The 16,093-nt window shown below is 41.2% G+C and overlaps 1 protein-coding gene across 2 annotated transcripts in view; it reads left to right on the top strand.

Annotated features, from left to right (window-relative positions):
- RELN (reelin) overlaps positions 1–16,093 on the top strand; it is a 304,253-nt gene that overhangs the window by 32,432 nt on the left and 255,728 nt on the right. For both annotated transcript variants that reach the window (XM_077935775.1, XM_077935774.1), the window contains exon 2: positions 11,639–11,749. In XM_077935775.1, coding sequence (XP_077791901.1) covers positions 11,639–11,749 — 111 coding nt within the window. The remainder of the gene's footprint in view (positions 1–11,638; positions 11,750–16,093) is intronic.

Raw genomic sequence — 16,093 nt, 5'->3', positions numbered from 1 at the left:
TGGGTTAGCGGAGTCTGTAACCTGAAGCGTATGTAACCTGAGGTACTACTGTAGTGGTAAAACAATACAAATAAAAGCCATCAAATACCTGGGTGTAAATAGTTTTCTTGATTCCCAATATATAACAACTATTACCCAAAAGGTAAAAAGATACGAAAACAAAATTCCAACTTACCCCCCACCCCTCGAGGAGGGGCCACCATTTGTATTATTTGATGTGCGTAATCACTTTGTTAATTTTTCTGATACAGCAGTTGAACATACATTCCGTTCCCAATGAGAAATACACTGATGTGCTGATGCTTTTCAGTTCTGTTCCGATAGCAGGCATGCTGCTGCTAATGAAAATGTTTTTAATTCCTCTGGAAGGTCAGTTGTAGAGGAGGCAGACTCACCTGATTCCACAAATGGGGAAGTACCACCGAACTTTTCAGGGTTCAGCAGCATCCTGTGACAGCACCAACAACTGGGCCTGGACCAGCTGGTTTACCCCATATTTAGAGGGTACAAACTTAACCGGCACATTAATTTGTATGTGGAACATGATGCTATAATGACTTATTCTGTTGGGAGATGGGGCACACATTCTGCACCATCTGAAGCTATCCAAGACTTGGAATAAGCCCACATAAAGCTCACAACAATCATTCAGCCTCATAGTTACAAATGCATAATTGTGGTAGATGGAAGAATAGCTTGCAGACTTTTATCCTGGCGGCTGCTGCTGCTGCCCCTACCTGAAGGTTCCATGCCTTATATCAAATCCAGACTCACTCTAACGCTACAGGCTGTGTAATTAGGGGAGGTTGAACCTGTCAGTGACTGGTGAACCCAATCCTTTCAGGTCGCTGAGCCTGCTAACCACTGTTTTAGCCTTCTGTGGATTTATTTTGTTATTTGCCATGACAGCCTTTCCATTAGAATGTTATAACCAGAAATTTCTCAATAAAGATAGAGCCCATTGTTTAAGAAGTATTTTTCATTTTTTAGGAATTTATCCTTTAATATATTTTTTTACAAATTATGTGGCTTAGGTCTGGTAGCTCATGTTCTGCATGTACAAAGTCACAGGTTTAGCCCCTGGCATCTTCAGTGCGGGGACTTAACGTAATAGGGCTGTCAAACATCTTGCCTAAGAAAGTTGAGTTCAAGCTTTGCCACCTGTCAGGTCTGACAGCACTGAGCTAATTCAGTAATAGACATTTCCAACACAGAGAACCTAATACTGTGTTGGCCCTTTATGCAACCAAGTTATTCAGAAGCTCTGGAAGCCTGTATTTTTAAAGTTATCAGCAGGAACAAAACAGTATATTTTTTGGCGGGGGGAGGAGTTTGCATGCTTATTTCTCAAGATACAGTTGGAAGCACTTGTACTATTAAGAGCAGTACATTTCCGCAAGACTGTATTCCCCGCCCCTTGAAATGCATGTTTGCTCCAACTTGCTTTTAAATCAGTCCACTACAAGTTACTAGAACACTGCAGTGTTACACAGAATGCAGTGATGATTATCATTTAACTAAATTAGAAACCATGGGTGGTCCTTGTATTATTTTGCTACAAATTGCTTTGTGACCAGACCAAACAGCTGGCATGGTGTCCCTTTTGTAAAACGATTGTTGTGTATCACTGGTGTGCACAATTTGCCTTGTGGAAGTGGAATAAGTCTCGTGCCCTTTGACAGAGCTTATTGTATCCCACATCATGCTAGCAGTGAGCCACCTGTTCAGGGTTCTTATCAACTTCCATGCCACAGAAATGTTGCCTTGGTACAGTATCTCATATGCACTTCAATGCACTCATGGTGCCTCTGTGTGGCCAGGATGTCCTTTTCATTTATGATGCAGGGAGTGGACCACGTGTAAAAGGAACTTACATTCAGATCAGCTTCTTCTAGCTAGATAAAAAAGGTAAAGGTACCCTTGCCCGTACGGGCCAGTCTTGACAGACTCTGGGGTTGTGCGCCCATCTCACTCTATAGGCCGGGGGCCAGCGCTGTCCGGAGACACTTCCGGGTCACGTGGCCAGCGTGACAAAGCTGCATCTGGCAAGCCAGCGCAGCACACAGAAACACTGTTTACCTTCCTGCCAGTAAGCGGTCCCTATTTATCTACTTGCACCCGGGGGTGCTTTCGAACTGCTAGGTTGGCAGGCGCTGGGACCGAGCGACGGGAGCGCACCCTGCCGTGGGGATTCGAACCGCCAACCTTTCAATCGGCAAGCCCTAGGCGCTGAGGCTTTTACCCACAGCGCCACCCACGTCCCGCTTCTAGCTAGATAGAGCAGTGCAAAACCCATAACAACCAGGAGCTATTTGCATACATATTGCAGCTCACACACCCAGACAGTTCAATAAATTAGGGTACAAGGTAAAGTAATATAAATTAGAGCAAGAATAAAATATATTTCCTCTGTTCCGTCTCCTCCTTTCAACCTGAGATGGAGAGAGAGGCGGTTTCTTTTTTCAGGCCACAGACCACCCAAGAAAGCTCACAAAATAAAAATAAAAAAGCCATTACAACACATAAAAGCAGCATTCCATATCTTTAAAAAAGCAGCATTTTAAAATCCCAGAACTCATACTTCAACAAAAGCAAACTGAAACAAACAAAAAAGTAATCAGGGTCCATTTGCAGATCAGTACAGACAGGGCCACATGTACCTCTCTCTGTATTTAGGATGTACCTTCTCCTGTGGCCTTGCCTATTAAACCAAGAGAACAAGGAGCTGCAGCAACAATGTGATGGAGAACCCAACTTTGGGTAGTTCAGTGTGTGATGCTGTGTGAGCCCCTGGGAGTATGGTCATTGATAAGGAATCCTTCCCCACTGCAGCCCCCTATGTCCCATGAAAAAGCTCCTCTGAGGGTCAGAAGACTCTAAGAAAAAGTCTTGGACAGGTGAGTCTTGGACAGACTTTGTCTTCCAGATGTTGCTGAACTGCAACTTCCCAGCAAGACCTTACCCCTTTACCTCTGATTTCATCCATCGAAACATACAAACAACATGACTTAAAACATACACATTTCTAAAATAAAATATAACATTGCTACATCAGTCAAGGATGGATTCAGATATTACAGACTTCTGCCAACGGAATGGCATGATTTATTCATATTTTCTCCTTTTGCGCTCCCCAGGAAATCATGAGAAAGGTGTGCTAATTCTAGGTGGTAGAAGTATCACAGATTTCATTGTCAGTTCCTGCTTTGCACATTGCACAAGAAGTAAAAGGTAAAGGTACCCCGACAGTTAGGTCCAGTCGCGAACGACTCTGGGGTTGCAGCACTCATCTCGCTCTATAAGCTGAGGGAGCCAGCATTTGTCCACAGACAGCTTCCGGGTCATGTGGCCAGCATGACTAAGCTGCTTCTGGTAAACCAGAGCAGTACACAGAAATGCTGTTTACCGTCCCGCTGGAGTGGTACCTATTTATCTACTTGTACTTTGACATGCTTTCGAACTGCTAGGTGGGCAGGAGCTGGGACTGAACAACAGGAGCTCACCCCATCACAGGGATTCAAACCACTGACCTTCTGATCGGCAAACCCTAGGCTCTGTGGTTTAGACCACAGCGCCACCCATGTCCCTTAGCACAAGAAGTACATTCGTGTAATTTCTGAAGTGGCTCAAACTGTAATTTGACATACACCAGATTCATGAACAAACTACCTTTGTTAAAAAACATAATTATCTCATCATTTATCTCAAACATTTAGAATTTTTCTGAGACCCCGAGACTTTGATTTTTGTGCATGCACATTAAAAAACATGACTTCAGAATGTTTTATGTGTATTTTGCTGTCACAGTGTGTGTTGCATCATTGTGCATCACTACACGCCCTTCTTTGATTGGCTGATTTCATGGGATTTAACCCTACCTGTGTTTATACTCTGCTGCACCTTTTATCCTCTTTACCATGGGATAAAGCCAAAGTGAGTGGCTATGGCTGCTGGTGTCATTGAAGGCCAGTGCAGGAAGAGGAAGTAACTGTGCAGCAAGTGTTGTGGTAGACCAATCCTTCCTGTATACAGTTAATTAAAAGTAAGTCCCACTGAATTAATTGTGACTTATGTCTGAGTATATTATACTGTGAAATAAAGAAGGGAAGTTTTGTTCAGTCATGCTGAACATGGATGCACACAAACTGCAAATTAACTTGGAATCAACATCTCGTTGAATTATGGGAATATTACATTTCCCCCCCAGTGACTGGCGGTTGCAGCCCGGTGCAGGATGACGCAGCGGCAGGCGCTGGTTTCACAGGTGGCCAGGGAGAACATCATTTCCTTCCCCAACGGTTGCACAGGCTTCCAATGGTTCTTCCGTGATTCTGTCCAATCACTGGTGAGCCAGGAGGGCGGGACTTCAGAGTGGACCTGGGGGGAAACTATTTCTCTTGGGTCTGCTCTTCGGTTATAAAGCCAAGCTGTGCCTCCTGCCCAGAGTCCAGTTCACTTGGCTTCTGGGACTTGCACGGATGGTGGATAAGGCATTGGGTTGTATCCTTAGTCAAGGCAGATGGGGGATTGGGAACCTTACTCGCCATAAAGAGGTTTGTGAGTATGTGCTTCCATCCTGATGCTCAGATGGGGGCTGATGGGCCATGACACACACTCCCCAAATGTTGATCTTAGAGGGCACCTTTGACATGTGCCATGGGCTGATCCTTAACCTGGGATTAACCCTACTCAATAATCAACCAGCAGTCAGGTTGGGTGATTCATGGTACACACCCAATGCTTATGCCAAGACCTACTTACATTTGTAATCAATAAAGTTGTGGCCGATTTTATCTGAAAGCAATTGGCCAGTGATGATATCATCTTCCTTGTTAGCCCCTGGTAGCATCACTGGCCATCACATGTTCTTAAAACATACAAGTTAGGAAAGATTTTTCTGGAATATTCTTTTTAGATCCCTCAGTGGCCAACATGCTGCTCTTCTGTGATATAACAGGTTTGTATAGAAATGAAAATATTCTTTTATTATATTTTTAAATATAATGTAGGAAAAAATATATATATTCTTATTGGCAGTCTTCTTTGTTGATTTGCAGCTGTGTCTCTCTTCATTTAGCATGAATGTTTGCAAAAGGATTCTGCCCATCAATTTTTTAATATGTAGATGTTTCTTTAATTTCTAATGTCGCTATAACAGTTTTCAACTCCATTTGCTTAATATAATCATAATTCGTTTGGTAAGAGGATTTATACATTTCTAAACTGAGGTCAATATGCTCAGAAGCCTGTGTTTAGCTAGCACACTTTTCTAATCTAAAAATAAGACACAATTCTTGCAAGCATTTATAATTTTCAGAAGACAAAGATGATTGTATCCTTAGTAGGTGGGATGGTTGTGGGCTTAAAATGCCATTGCTGTTTATGTTTACAGCGGTTTCTTTTTATGAGGGCAAGAGAATAAAAGGGATTTACAAAACAATGCTGAAAATCTAAACACAACACTCATATTCATATCCTTTTAATAATTTATTTAGAGCGGTGCCAACAGTATGAAAATTTCATGTATGGGTATCAAGCAGCCAGCCACACATAAATCTGAAAGGCATGAGCAATGAGATTAGATTTAAAACAGAGGTCACTAAATTTGTGATGCTTTTCCTGGATTACATTGATGAAAAGTTAATTGTAACAATTTGAAGTTAATGATTTTTATTTTAAAATCTCAGCATATTTGGTAGAACAACTCCAGGATTCATAATTATTTACAATTGTGATATTGTTTTTCTTTAAAATGCATCTTGAATGGTGCTAACAAAACTAGATATTTTAAAATTACTAATAGTTTGTGTACTCTGAGTTACTGATGAAAAGATAGCAGATAGCTTATTCAACCATTTCACTGACATGGGCAGAGTTCCTTATGGTATGTAGAAATATTGTGCTTTGTGAAAGAAGAAACTAAGTGTAGGAGCCAGTCATTATGCAACAATTTCAAATATGAATTCTAGTTGCATGTCTAAGAACAGTCTTCTGTCCCGTCCAGTGAAAACAAAAATGATAGACACAGGACAAGAGAGAGTTTATCATAGTAGGCTTCTGTTTTATGAAGACTTTCTTTGTTTACATGACTTGGTGCAAGTTCAGAAAAAGGCAACAAGGCTCTGAATTTGTCGTGGAGTGCCAGTGACCACACTTTTTCTCACTTAAACATAGCTTGTGTGGTCTACCACAAAATAACTGCTTGCCTCCTTTCAACAGTAAAACAGACCATATAATTCCACTTAAACCACATATATATTTGCTTCTGGAAAAAATAGGCTTTGTACTTAGTACTATCTTATTAGGAAATAATCCCCATGGAAATTGTGGGACATACTTCAAGGCAAGCGTGTTTAGGACTGGGCTTTACTTGCATGTTGAAGACTTCAGATATAAATGAATCTGGCAAGTCTTGCCTTGCTCGGACAAGGTCCTTTCGGTTAGCTGGGTTTTCTTTTATATTTGTCAGTAGCTCACAATATATTTTTTTCAATGGTGCCATTGGGTGTGTGTGTGAGAGAGAGATGGGTAAATGCCAACCAAACAACAGACAGAGGTGATGCCACCAACAAGGCCTCCCTGTTAATTGTAGGCCAGTGCGGTCTGGCAGGGAGATTCGGTCTCTATATTTCCTTAAGGAACATTTTGTATCATTCCTAAGTTCTAGTAATACTACAGATGGGAAAGTAAAGAGAACAAGACTCTGAGATACAAATGCCTTTTCGTTAGGAAGTGATCAGATTAGGTGTATTGACTGTGGTTACCAAGAACTCTCTCCCATTTAGTGGTTATTACTAAATCAGTGGTGCCCATGTTATGAAATGCCCTCTACAGAGATATGCATTGGGCCCCTAACTTAATTTATTTCTACAGGCATGTTCAGGCATTTTTATTCAGAAGGTCCCTTCAGTTACTTGATTCTTGTTTTTAACTTTTGAAAACAACTGTGATCTGGTTGTTCCAGGCCAGGCATAGACAAACTCTGGCCCTCCAGATGTTTGGGACTACAATTCCCATCATCCCTAGCTAACAGGACCAGTGATCAGGGATGATGGGAATTGTAGTCCCAAAACATCTGGCAGGGTGGAGTTTGCCTGTTCTAGGCTGTCATTTCCTCCTGTTTTAAGATTCTGCTGCTACTGTTATATCTGTGTTTCTATTGGGTATTCTATTTTTTTAATTGTTTGCTCACTTTATCTCTTGGATTTTTTATTGGTTTTTACACCTTGAATATCCTTTTAGAAAAGGGACCCATTAATAAATAAGGTGCTGCAATCCTAATGACATGTCTTATTTACATATATAAAGAAATCAATACAGTAGAAGAAACAATTTTTTGCTAGTAAAAATGTTGTGTCTGCCCACCTGGGGTAAGAAAACAAAGGGGAAAGATGGTAACCATTAATGTAGTCTTCCCAACTATGCAAAAGGTTTGCTATGAGAGGCTGTAGCCTTTTCCCTGTGAAATCGCTGGTCCAGTGACTTCGTCACATTAGTCTCCCTGGGTTTTAGGAGACGAAATCGGATCAGGAACCCCTGCTGCTACTCCTGCTGCTTCCCTTCTGGGCAGCCTGCCAGCTGAGCGGCAGCATGCAGTAAGCATTCAGAGGTTATGCTGTGCATCTGCCTGCACTGTGGTCCTCACCAGTCCAATGAATTGTGTGTGATTTCCTCCTCTTTACACCTTGACCAAAGGCAACTCCATGGCTCATCACTCTTGTATAGGCAGAAATATATGCCTGCGTTCTATGGCAAGTTTTCTCCAGGTTCCATCTGTCAATGAGGCAATTGCCTTTTCTGCAGTTCCTGCTCAACAAAGATTTGAAGCTAAGATAGGGCCTTTCTTCCTGGCATACTAGATTCAACTGTGTGAAATTTAAAACCCCCACAAAATATCAGGAAAGCATCCTAATATGCAGTCCCATAGCTGTAGTCCTAAATGGTACAGCCCAGATGAGACTGTAATAAGTTCTGTCTGTTTAGCTGTTTCTTAAAGTTAAGACACAAGATCACTCCAAACTGGGTGAATGGGCAGCAAAACGGCAAATGTGCTTCAGATAGTGGGCAGCTTGATTAAGATGTTGACCCAGTGTGTGGCAACTCTGAAAAATTGTGAATCGCATGTTAGGGATCATTAGGAAAGGGATTGATAATAAAACTACCAAACCATAATCCTGTTACAGAAATCTATGGTGGGACCACACTGTATAGAGTACCGCATGAGGTTCTGGTCACCACACTTGAAAAGGAATATCACAAGCTTGGAAAGGTTCAGAAAAGGGTAACCAAAATTGTCAAGGGGTTGGGACAACTTCCCTATGGGAAAGAAAAAGGGCACATAAGAGAGTGATATGGTGTGGACAAAGTGGGCAGAGATACATTTTTCTCTCTCCCTCATAATATGAAAGCCTGAGGTTGTCCAATGAAGAAGTTGCATGTTGCAAGATTCAGGACAGACAAATGGAAATGCTGTTTTCTATGAAATGCGTCTTCACAAGATGTAATAATGGACAATACCCTGGATGACTTTAAAAAAATTAGGGTTATCAATAGGCACTAGCCATAAAGACTATGTTCAGCCTCCACTATTGGAGACAGTGTGCCTCTGAATACCAGTTGCTGGGAATCAGAATTGAGAGGACACTGCTGTACTCAAGTCCTGCTTGGGTGCTTCTCACAGACTTTTAGTTGGCCACTGTGGTTCTTGGCCAGGTGAGCCACTTGGGTTGATTCAATAAGGCTCTTCATCATGTTCTTAACCCGTTAACATCACAACTCAGACTAGGATCGGCTCTACCTTCTTTTTGCTATGCAGGTGTTTATATCAATTTACTCCTCTTTTTTCCATTTTGGTCTCATTACAATTCTTATATTTTCATTTTGTATACAGCATGACAATGATGCTTCCTCCTCCCTGCATGACGTTGGGACATACAGTAATTAATACCACAAGGAGGGTGGAGACCAGGGAAAATGTTGATATTAGCACAATAAATTTCCTCTTCTAAGTCTGATGTACCTATAAAATGTATGCACATTTTCAATAACAGCTTAGACAAAATGAACAGTTGACCTCAAAATAATACCAACTTCCTAAGAGACAATTGTCTTGTATACTATAAAGCTTCAATTTGCAACCCAGGATGTTACTTCACATAGAATTTCAAGCAGTATAGTAGTAAGATTCATAAGTTCTGCATGGCTTACATTGGTGCTCACATGGGAGTTTAAACTAGTATTTCTCTAGAATTCTCTAGAAGCAACAAATTAGTGATGTTTTCACATTCTCTTCCATGGAATAAAGGAGAATATTGAGTCTGAAAAGGGCTCTTTGATCAGTTGTATCACCCAAGCTACCTATGACTTAAAATGCTGTGAGCAAATTATCATATTGCATGCCAGTTCTGAATTTGTCTCTAAGGCTTGCTGTATCAGTTCATAAATTCTTAGGACAAGGTGCATTGAAAACATGGTATATGGTCCCAGGCAAGCTTTGAGGCACAAATGCTGTGATTAGGAATGCTGGAAGTGTGTTGGTTCTGGAGAATATCAGCAGAGACTGCAATTCTATACAGACATCCCATGGGATAAATCTCACAGAACTCAGCAGGACTTACTTCTGAGTAGACATGCATAGGGTGGTGCTGTAAAAATGGTTTTAACAGTTCAAGGCCATTGCTGCAGACAGCGAGACATAGAGATCTGCCATGCTTTTACATAATGGAGAAGAGCAGCAGTGAATAATTTTGGCCTTTCTCAGCCGAGGCCATTTAAGCATATTAGTATATTTGAACTAGTAATATCTGATGATAAAAATGTCAAGCAGACGTGTTTAAGATGAATGTTCAGAAAGAAGTACTTCAAAAATTCTGAGTGCCATATGGCTCAAGTAATTTAGAGTTCCATTTCTTAGCTCTAAATTATGTCAGAAAAATAGTAACAGGTGCCTAAATGCCAAAGAATGCTTATAATCTGCCCAGTGGGTTATGTTGGTCTTTTTCATTTTATCTCACTTACAAATATTTAAGACTTAACAGCTTAATACTCTACTTCGCATTCAGATTGTTGTGTAAAATACATCAAAAAGACACATTATTATCGTATTATTAACCATGCAGATATAGTACTGTGTAATATGCCATGGTAAGATGCTGCAAGCATGTCCTTTGTTTTACTAAAGATATAACATTTGCATTTCTGAACTGAAGGGTTGGGTTTTTTTACACCATAACAAAGTTTTAGCCTTTCTTGGCAAGCAGCGCCTTTCAGAAACAGTGAGCTGAGTGACCTTTCATTGCTACTTTAAAATCTTGCTGCTGTAATGCTTAGTGTGCAGCACTTCATGATAGAAAGCTCATTAAGTATAAAAATTATTTCTGATTCATTAAAGATGACAAATAATTTAAGCATGGTTGTCTTTCTCAAGATTGTACAATTTGAGGGGGTGAGGAGGCACAGTGAAAGAGATATAAATAAATTAGGATTGCTCAGATGAAAATAGCTTTTTATTTAACATAAATATTTGGAAAGTTTCTGACAAAGCTGCAAGTAGGGTAGTGAGGAGGAAAGCTCTGACTGACATGCATTTCTTTCTAACATGTGAAGGATTCTATGCATGTATGAACTTATGTATGCTAGCAATCTTGCATTCATGGTAGGCAGAATTGTGTGGAGACATGCATGGACCCTTCAATGGATTTCTCTTTCTCCATTATTGACACTCCTATTTAGGTTAATGTGGGAAACAACCCTGCTCAAATCATTTCCATTTGATTTAGAGTCACTCGGTGCAGCTTTTCATGTTATTTGGCACACATACCGTAATTGCCATATGTTCACCAGTGTTGTTTGTGGCAGTGTTGACAGCTGTGAACACATATCCAGGGACTTTGGCCTAACCAGATGTATGTTCAGTTTAAAAACATGTGTATATGGTCCATACTGTTATAGAACATACTTGTGTATGTGCATCAGCCATCTTTGTCACATAATGTGTAGCTGTCCATTGCACAGCACAATTTGTGAATCCTGTTACTAGAGCTTCTTCTTGGAACTATTATAGTATTAACCTACTATGAATAAATTTTGGGCTGTTATTCCACTTGTGCCTATGAATTTGTGAGGAATACAAACTGACTTTTAAGTATTTGCTTACAGTTTATGTCAAACCCTACATTTGAAACTGAATGGCTTCATAGTTTGGGAAATGAGTTGTTGCTGCCAAATAAAAAGCTGGTTATTCTTGATCAGCACTCATTAAAAGGCGTGGAAGAAGGTTGGCTATGAAGATATCTAAGGACCAGTTAAAAGGTCATTTACTGTCCATGTTTGCCTTCCTTCTGCTGGTAATCCTATGTGGTGGGAAGTAGCATTGCAAATGACACTCTAAACACATGGAGAATTCTCATATCAGTGTCCACTATCTCCAGGGCTATTCAATACCCCATGTATTTAGATTTGGTCACACAGAAGAGATGTTTTACAGTTCCTCCCTGCAATATGGATTGCCCACATAATGAAAGGCCTTTTAGCAACAATTCTGGCCCTAGATAACTGGCTTGAGCATAGAAGGGTGGTGAAATCTTTCCCTTAAAATTGAGAATCTTTTACATATTTTTTAAAATTTCTTTCATTTCAGTGACTATTTCAACGAGTACCTTTTTTGATGGCTTATTGGTCACGGGACTCTACACATCAACCAGTGTTCAGGCTTCACAGAGTATTGGCGGGTCCAGTGCTTTTGGCTTTGGTAAGTCCAAAATGATTTCATGAAGTGTGTGTGTGTGTGTGTGTGTGTGTGTGTGTGTGTGTGTGTGAGAGAGAGAGAGAGAGAGAGAGAGAGAGAGAGCTGTTCAGCTGCATAGATCAATATGTTGTATTTTGGATCTACTTCCTGGTTCATTTCATGTGGAGCCGTGATCAACAGAGCCTGCACCTCTGTGGAAAGACCTCTGCTATCAGACTTCAAGGACTGATCCACAGGCTCCTCAGTGGATCAAGAGAGATTTCCCCATAACTTGAAACCCCAGGGCAGCAGAGGAATATGCCAGCTCTTGATTGGCCAGATGCAGCATTCAGGGGGAGGAGCCTCACATCCATCAATACCTAATCCATACTATAAAGCTTTGACAGCTATTCCAGGGCACTGCTGAGACAACTATTAGTGATTAGTAGGATGACTAGCTGTGGTCATGAAACCCAAATAGGTCCCTCTCCATGGTGCTGATCCTGCCTTGCTTTGCTTTCGTGTCTCTCTGGGACAACCACCCTACTTGGTCATCATCAATGAATCCACATGAATCAGGACAGAATACTGTGCTCAGTTCTGGTCACTTCAAAAAAGGCATTGTAGAGCTGGAAATGTTCAGAAAAGGGCAACAATAGCAAAAGGTGCTGGAGCTACTTCCCTCTGAGGAAAGGTCACAACATTTGGGGCTTTTTTGTTTATTAAGAAGCAGAGTGAATAAGTATGAAATATGGACTCTTTCTATGCAGCATGCTAAATAGTGCTTCCTTTTCTATTAAAAATAACTGCAGTTTGAACTAAATTCCACTAAAGTGAGCAGAAACCAGTGGCCTCAAGGTCTGCTGTAACAAGAAAGTGGCTGGAATCATACTTGTCTTTTGTGCCGAAGTCCTTTTTGCAATGCTTCCCATCCCCTGTCACAGCCCTGTCAGGCAAGGAATGCCCAGAGTGAGGAATTAACTCTTTACTGTCAAAAGTACACTTATAAATTAGGAAAAGGCATGTCTATCAGTCCTGTGTCTTTCACCTACTCATAGATGTGTGCCTGATGAAGCAGTTGCAGCAACAGAGAGCTTGAGCTGCACACAAGCAGGCACTCTCTCCCTCCTCCTGCCCCTGTTCTTTATTATCTGACCTGCAGCTTCTCCTGCCTCTGACTCTCATCTCCTGGCTGTTGCAGACTCTCCCAGATCACCGATCTCTTCTTCCAAGTCTGTCTCCAACCCCCACTTCTTCTGGAGTCCACTCATCAGTATCCAGCCACCACTCCTCAGTGTCCAGACAGTCTCTGACATCCCCAAAGTTCCTCCTTGTGTGCTATAAGTATGCACAATATGACTAGCCATCCATGTGCCCTTCCATCTAAAGTATGGGCTCCTTGTGTAAGGTTTATCATATACTGCTGCAAGAGAGGTGTGGCTGGCAGCAGAGTTGATCAGAATCCTTGTGTTCCATTGTGGCTGCACGGGCAGAGCAGGAAGAGGTGGAGGAAGCATGCATTTGGGCTCTTCAATTATTTCAGTGGAAGTATTTCAGCTTGTACTTCAGCTTTTGCCAGAAGGATTCCAGCACAACCTCATTCCATATTTGACACAGCTCTGGCGCCTCAGTCCCTCCATTAGCAGAGTTGTGGCAACTCTGCTACTGTAGCCCTAGGACAGGGGTGACAACACATCTCTTACAATGCTTTAACCAGCCTTGCTGGATGATAGGATTGTGCTAAGTGAGGCATTCCTATGTACACTTTCTTTGGAGTAATTACCATTGGAACTGGTGCCACACATTCCTAAGTATGTATGTCCTTGATCAGTCTCAGAGACTCAGGCTCAACTTATTAGCATAGGAACCTAAAAGAGGCCAAATAAAGGTAATAATATGCCCCAGGTATACCATTTATGTATCTGTGTTTCCTAGACTAAGCCCTAAAATAATGTGGCTTCGGGATTCTTCAGAGTATACTTTAGCCACATATATGCATGTAATATAGTTACAATATTCACAGGAACACATTAGTTGTGCAGGGAGGGGACTTAACGCTTTTTCCTGTGTTGTGGCCCCAATACCCCCCTCCCCAAAGCTGCAATTCCCCTCAGGATGAAGCTGCCCCTAAAGATTTAGATTTCCAAGTACTACCAGTAATGTTCATTGTGATTAAATCAATGCCTCTTGCTCCCCAAGGCTTTTCAGTTTAGCAAACATCAAAAGCATAAATAAATATGCATATAGTAAATAAGGTTAACAACCACTTGCTTCCTGTTTTGTGCCTGTTGCTTTCTCATTCACCTTAAAAGATCTACCACTGCTAAGGAAGACAGTGAGGTTCACAACACCTCTGTCTTTTTACAATTCACCTGAAAGCAGGTTCACTTGATTTTAATTGAACTTGCATGTAAGTGTAGTTCAGCTTGAAGCTTAGACATCTGATTCTCTGCGCCACTGCAACAGAAGAAAAGCAACTGGGTAGCCTTTTAGCAAGGCAATTGCTGAGGCAGAAGTTGTGCCTGCAGTGGTGTTTTGAACTCACCCAGGACGTTGCACCAGTGCAACAATGTGGATCTGGGCTGCTTCATGGCAACCACCTGGATCGCTGGATACAAGAAGTCTTTCATAGCAAACAAATGCTTAAAGGCAGACCATGGAGCAGGTGGATAAGAGGAGGAGCATAAAGGGGAAGCAGCTATAACAGACGCTCCCTAATTTTATGTATTCAAAAGAGACAAGAACCAATAAGCACTTTGATGGAAACATCCCAGCAGGAAAACACTGTGACCATGGTGCAGAGCCTGTGGCCTTCCAGAAGTTGCTGGACTCCAACTTCCATCAGCTCCAGCCAGCGAGGGCTATAGTCAGGGACAGCGGGAGCTATAGTGCATCAACATCTCAGGGGCTAGAGGTTCTCCATGTCACTGTATCCCACCAGGCCACTATCTAATTACCTCTAAGAAAGGAAAAAGCTTCACTTATGATCAAACATACAAAGTAGATGACTTCCTAACACCATTTGGAAATTGAGTGTATTTGCAGATGATTAATAGTTGTAATATAATTTTTATTCCAGACTGTTTGCTAATGTTTGATATTGAGGAGAGAGAGAGAAAACAATAAAGATAAAAAAGAAGAAGACGAAAGAAAAAAACCACTGTGCTTTTAATGGCCAAGAACAGGGAAGATATACGAGCAGGTTGGGGGAAGGTTCCTTCCTCCCCCAGTCAGGAAAGATGGATGGATAATTAAAAGTTCCATTACTTAGTAATTCATTGTTATTACAGAGAATCCTGGTACTGCAACCGAAGGTCTAGACATGATGAGATTGAGAATTGCCACTTACTGATTCACAAAGACTAAGTAGTATTGCCATATGCTGTTCACATTTGAGGGCTATATGAAGCTGCACATCACTGAGATTATGCAAGGTTCATACTGAGCACTGGCGCAACATGGCCTTGACCTTAGGGCAAAAGTCCAGGGCCTCACATCCATGGGGCGCCCTCAAGAGAGTAGCAGATTATGGGGGCAGCAGCAAATATGTCCCCCATCAGAACCCAGGCCATCATGGGCATGTCAGGGCAAATTAAGGCTTCTGCAAACCACTGCAGCAACCTTTCTTCTTATTGTAAAAATGGGGTGGCTGGCCAGCCATGTCAGTTACTGATGCCCTTTTTGTTATCTATCATCTATCTGTTTATCTATCATCTATCTATCTCTATCTATCGATCTATCATCTATCTATCTATATCTATCTATCTATCATCTATCTATTTATCATCTATCTATCTATCTATCATCTATCTATCTATCTATCTATCTATCATCTATCATCTATCATCTATCATCATCTATCATCTATCTATCAATCTATCTATCTATCTATCTATCTATCTATCTATATCTATCATCTATCTATCATCTATCTATCTATCCATCTATCTATCTATTATGTGTTGTGCTTTTCCACAACAAAATGGTCCTTATTCTCAATAAAAGGCATTTAGCATCAAGGGAGCAGAAACAATCTCAGTTTTATTCCTGTAAGTAATGAGCACATGCTTGGAATATTTCTGTTTCTGTAACTTATAATGAATGTAGAAGCAGCTGCAATGCATGGAATTGTGGTGACTGAGGTAGAGGGGAGAGATAAGAAAAATGCTAAATGTTTCCTTTGCAACTTAAGTTATGCATAAGGCCAGCTAAGGGAAGGCCTGTAAGACCATTTAGTTCAGGGTCTAAAATTATCTTGTTGCACCACTGCTTCTGACAGGATGAAGTCTGCCTAAACAGGTGCAGTGGTTTTTGAACTAAGCAGCTTTCACATTGATTTTCATAAAATTTAAAATGAGCACTTTAAAA

Source organism: Podarcis muralis, chromosome 10, assembly GCF_964188315.1.
Source record: "Podarcis muralis chromosome 10, rPodMur119.hap1.1, whole genome shotgun sequence".
NCBI classification, from domain to species: Eukaryota; Metazoa; Chordata; class Lepidosauria; order Squamata; family Lacertidae; genus Podarcis; species Podarcis muralis.
This window is presented reverse-complemented; position numbering and strand designations above follow the sequence as displayed.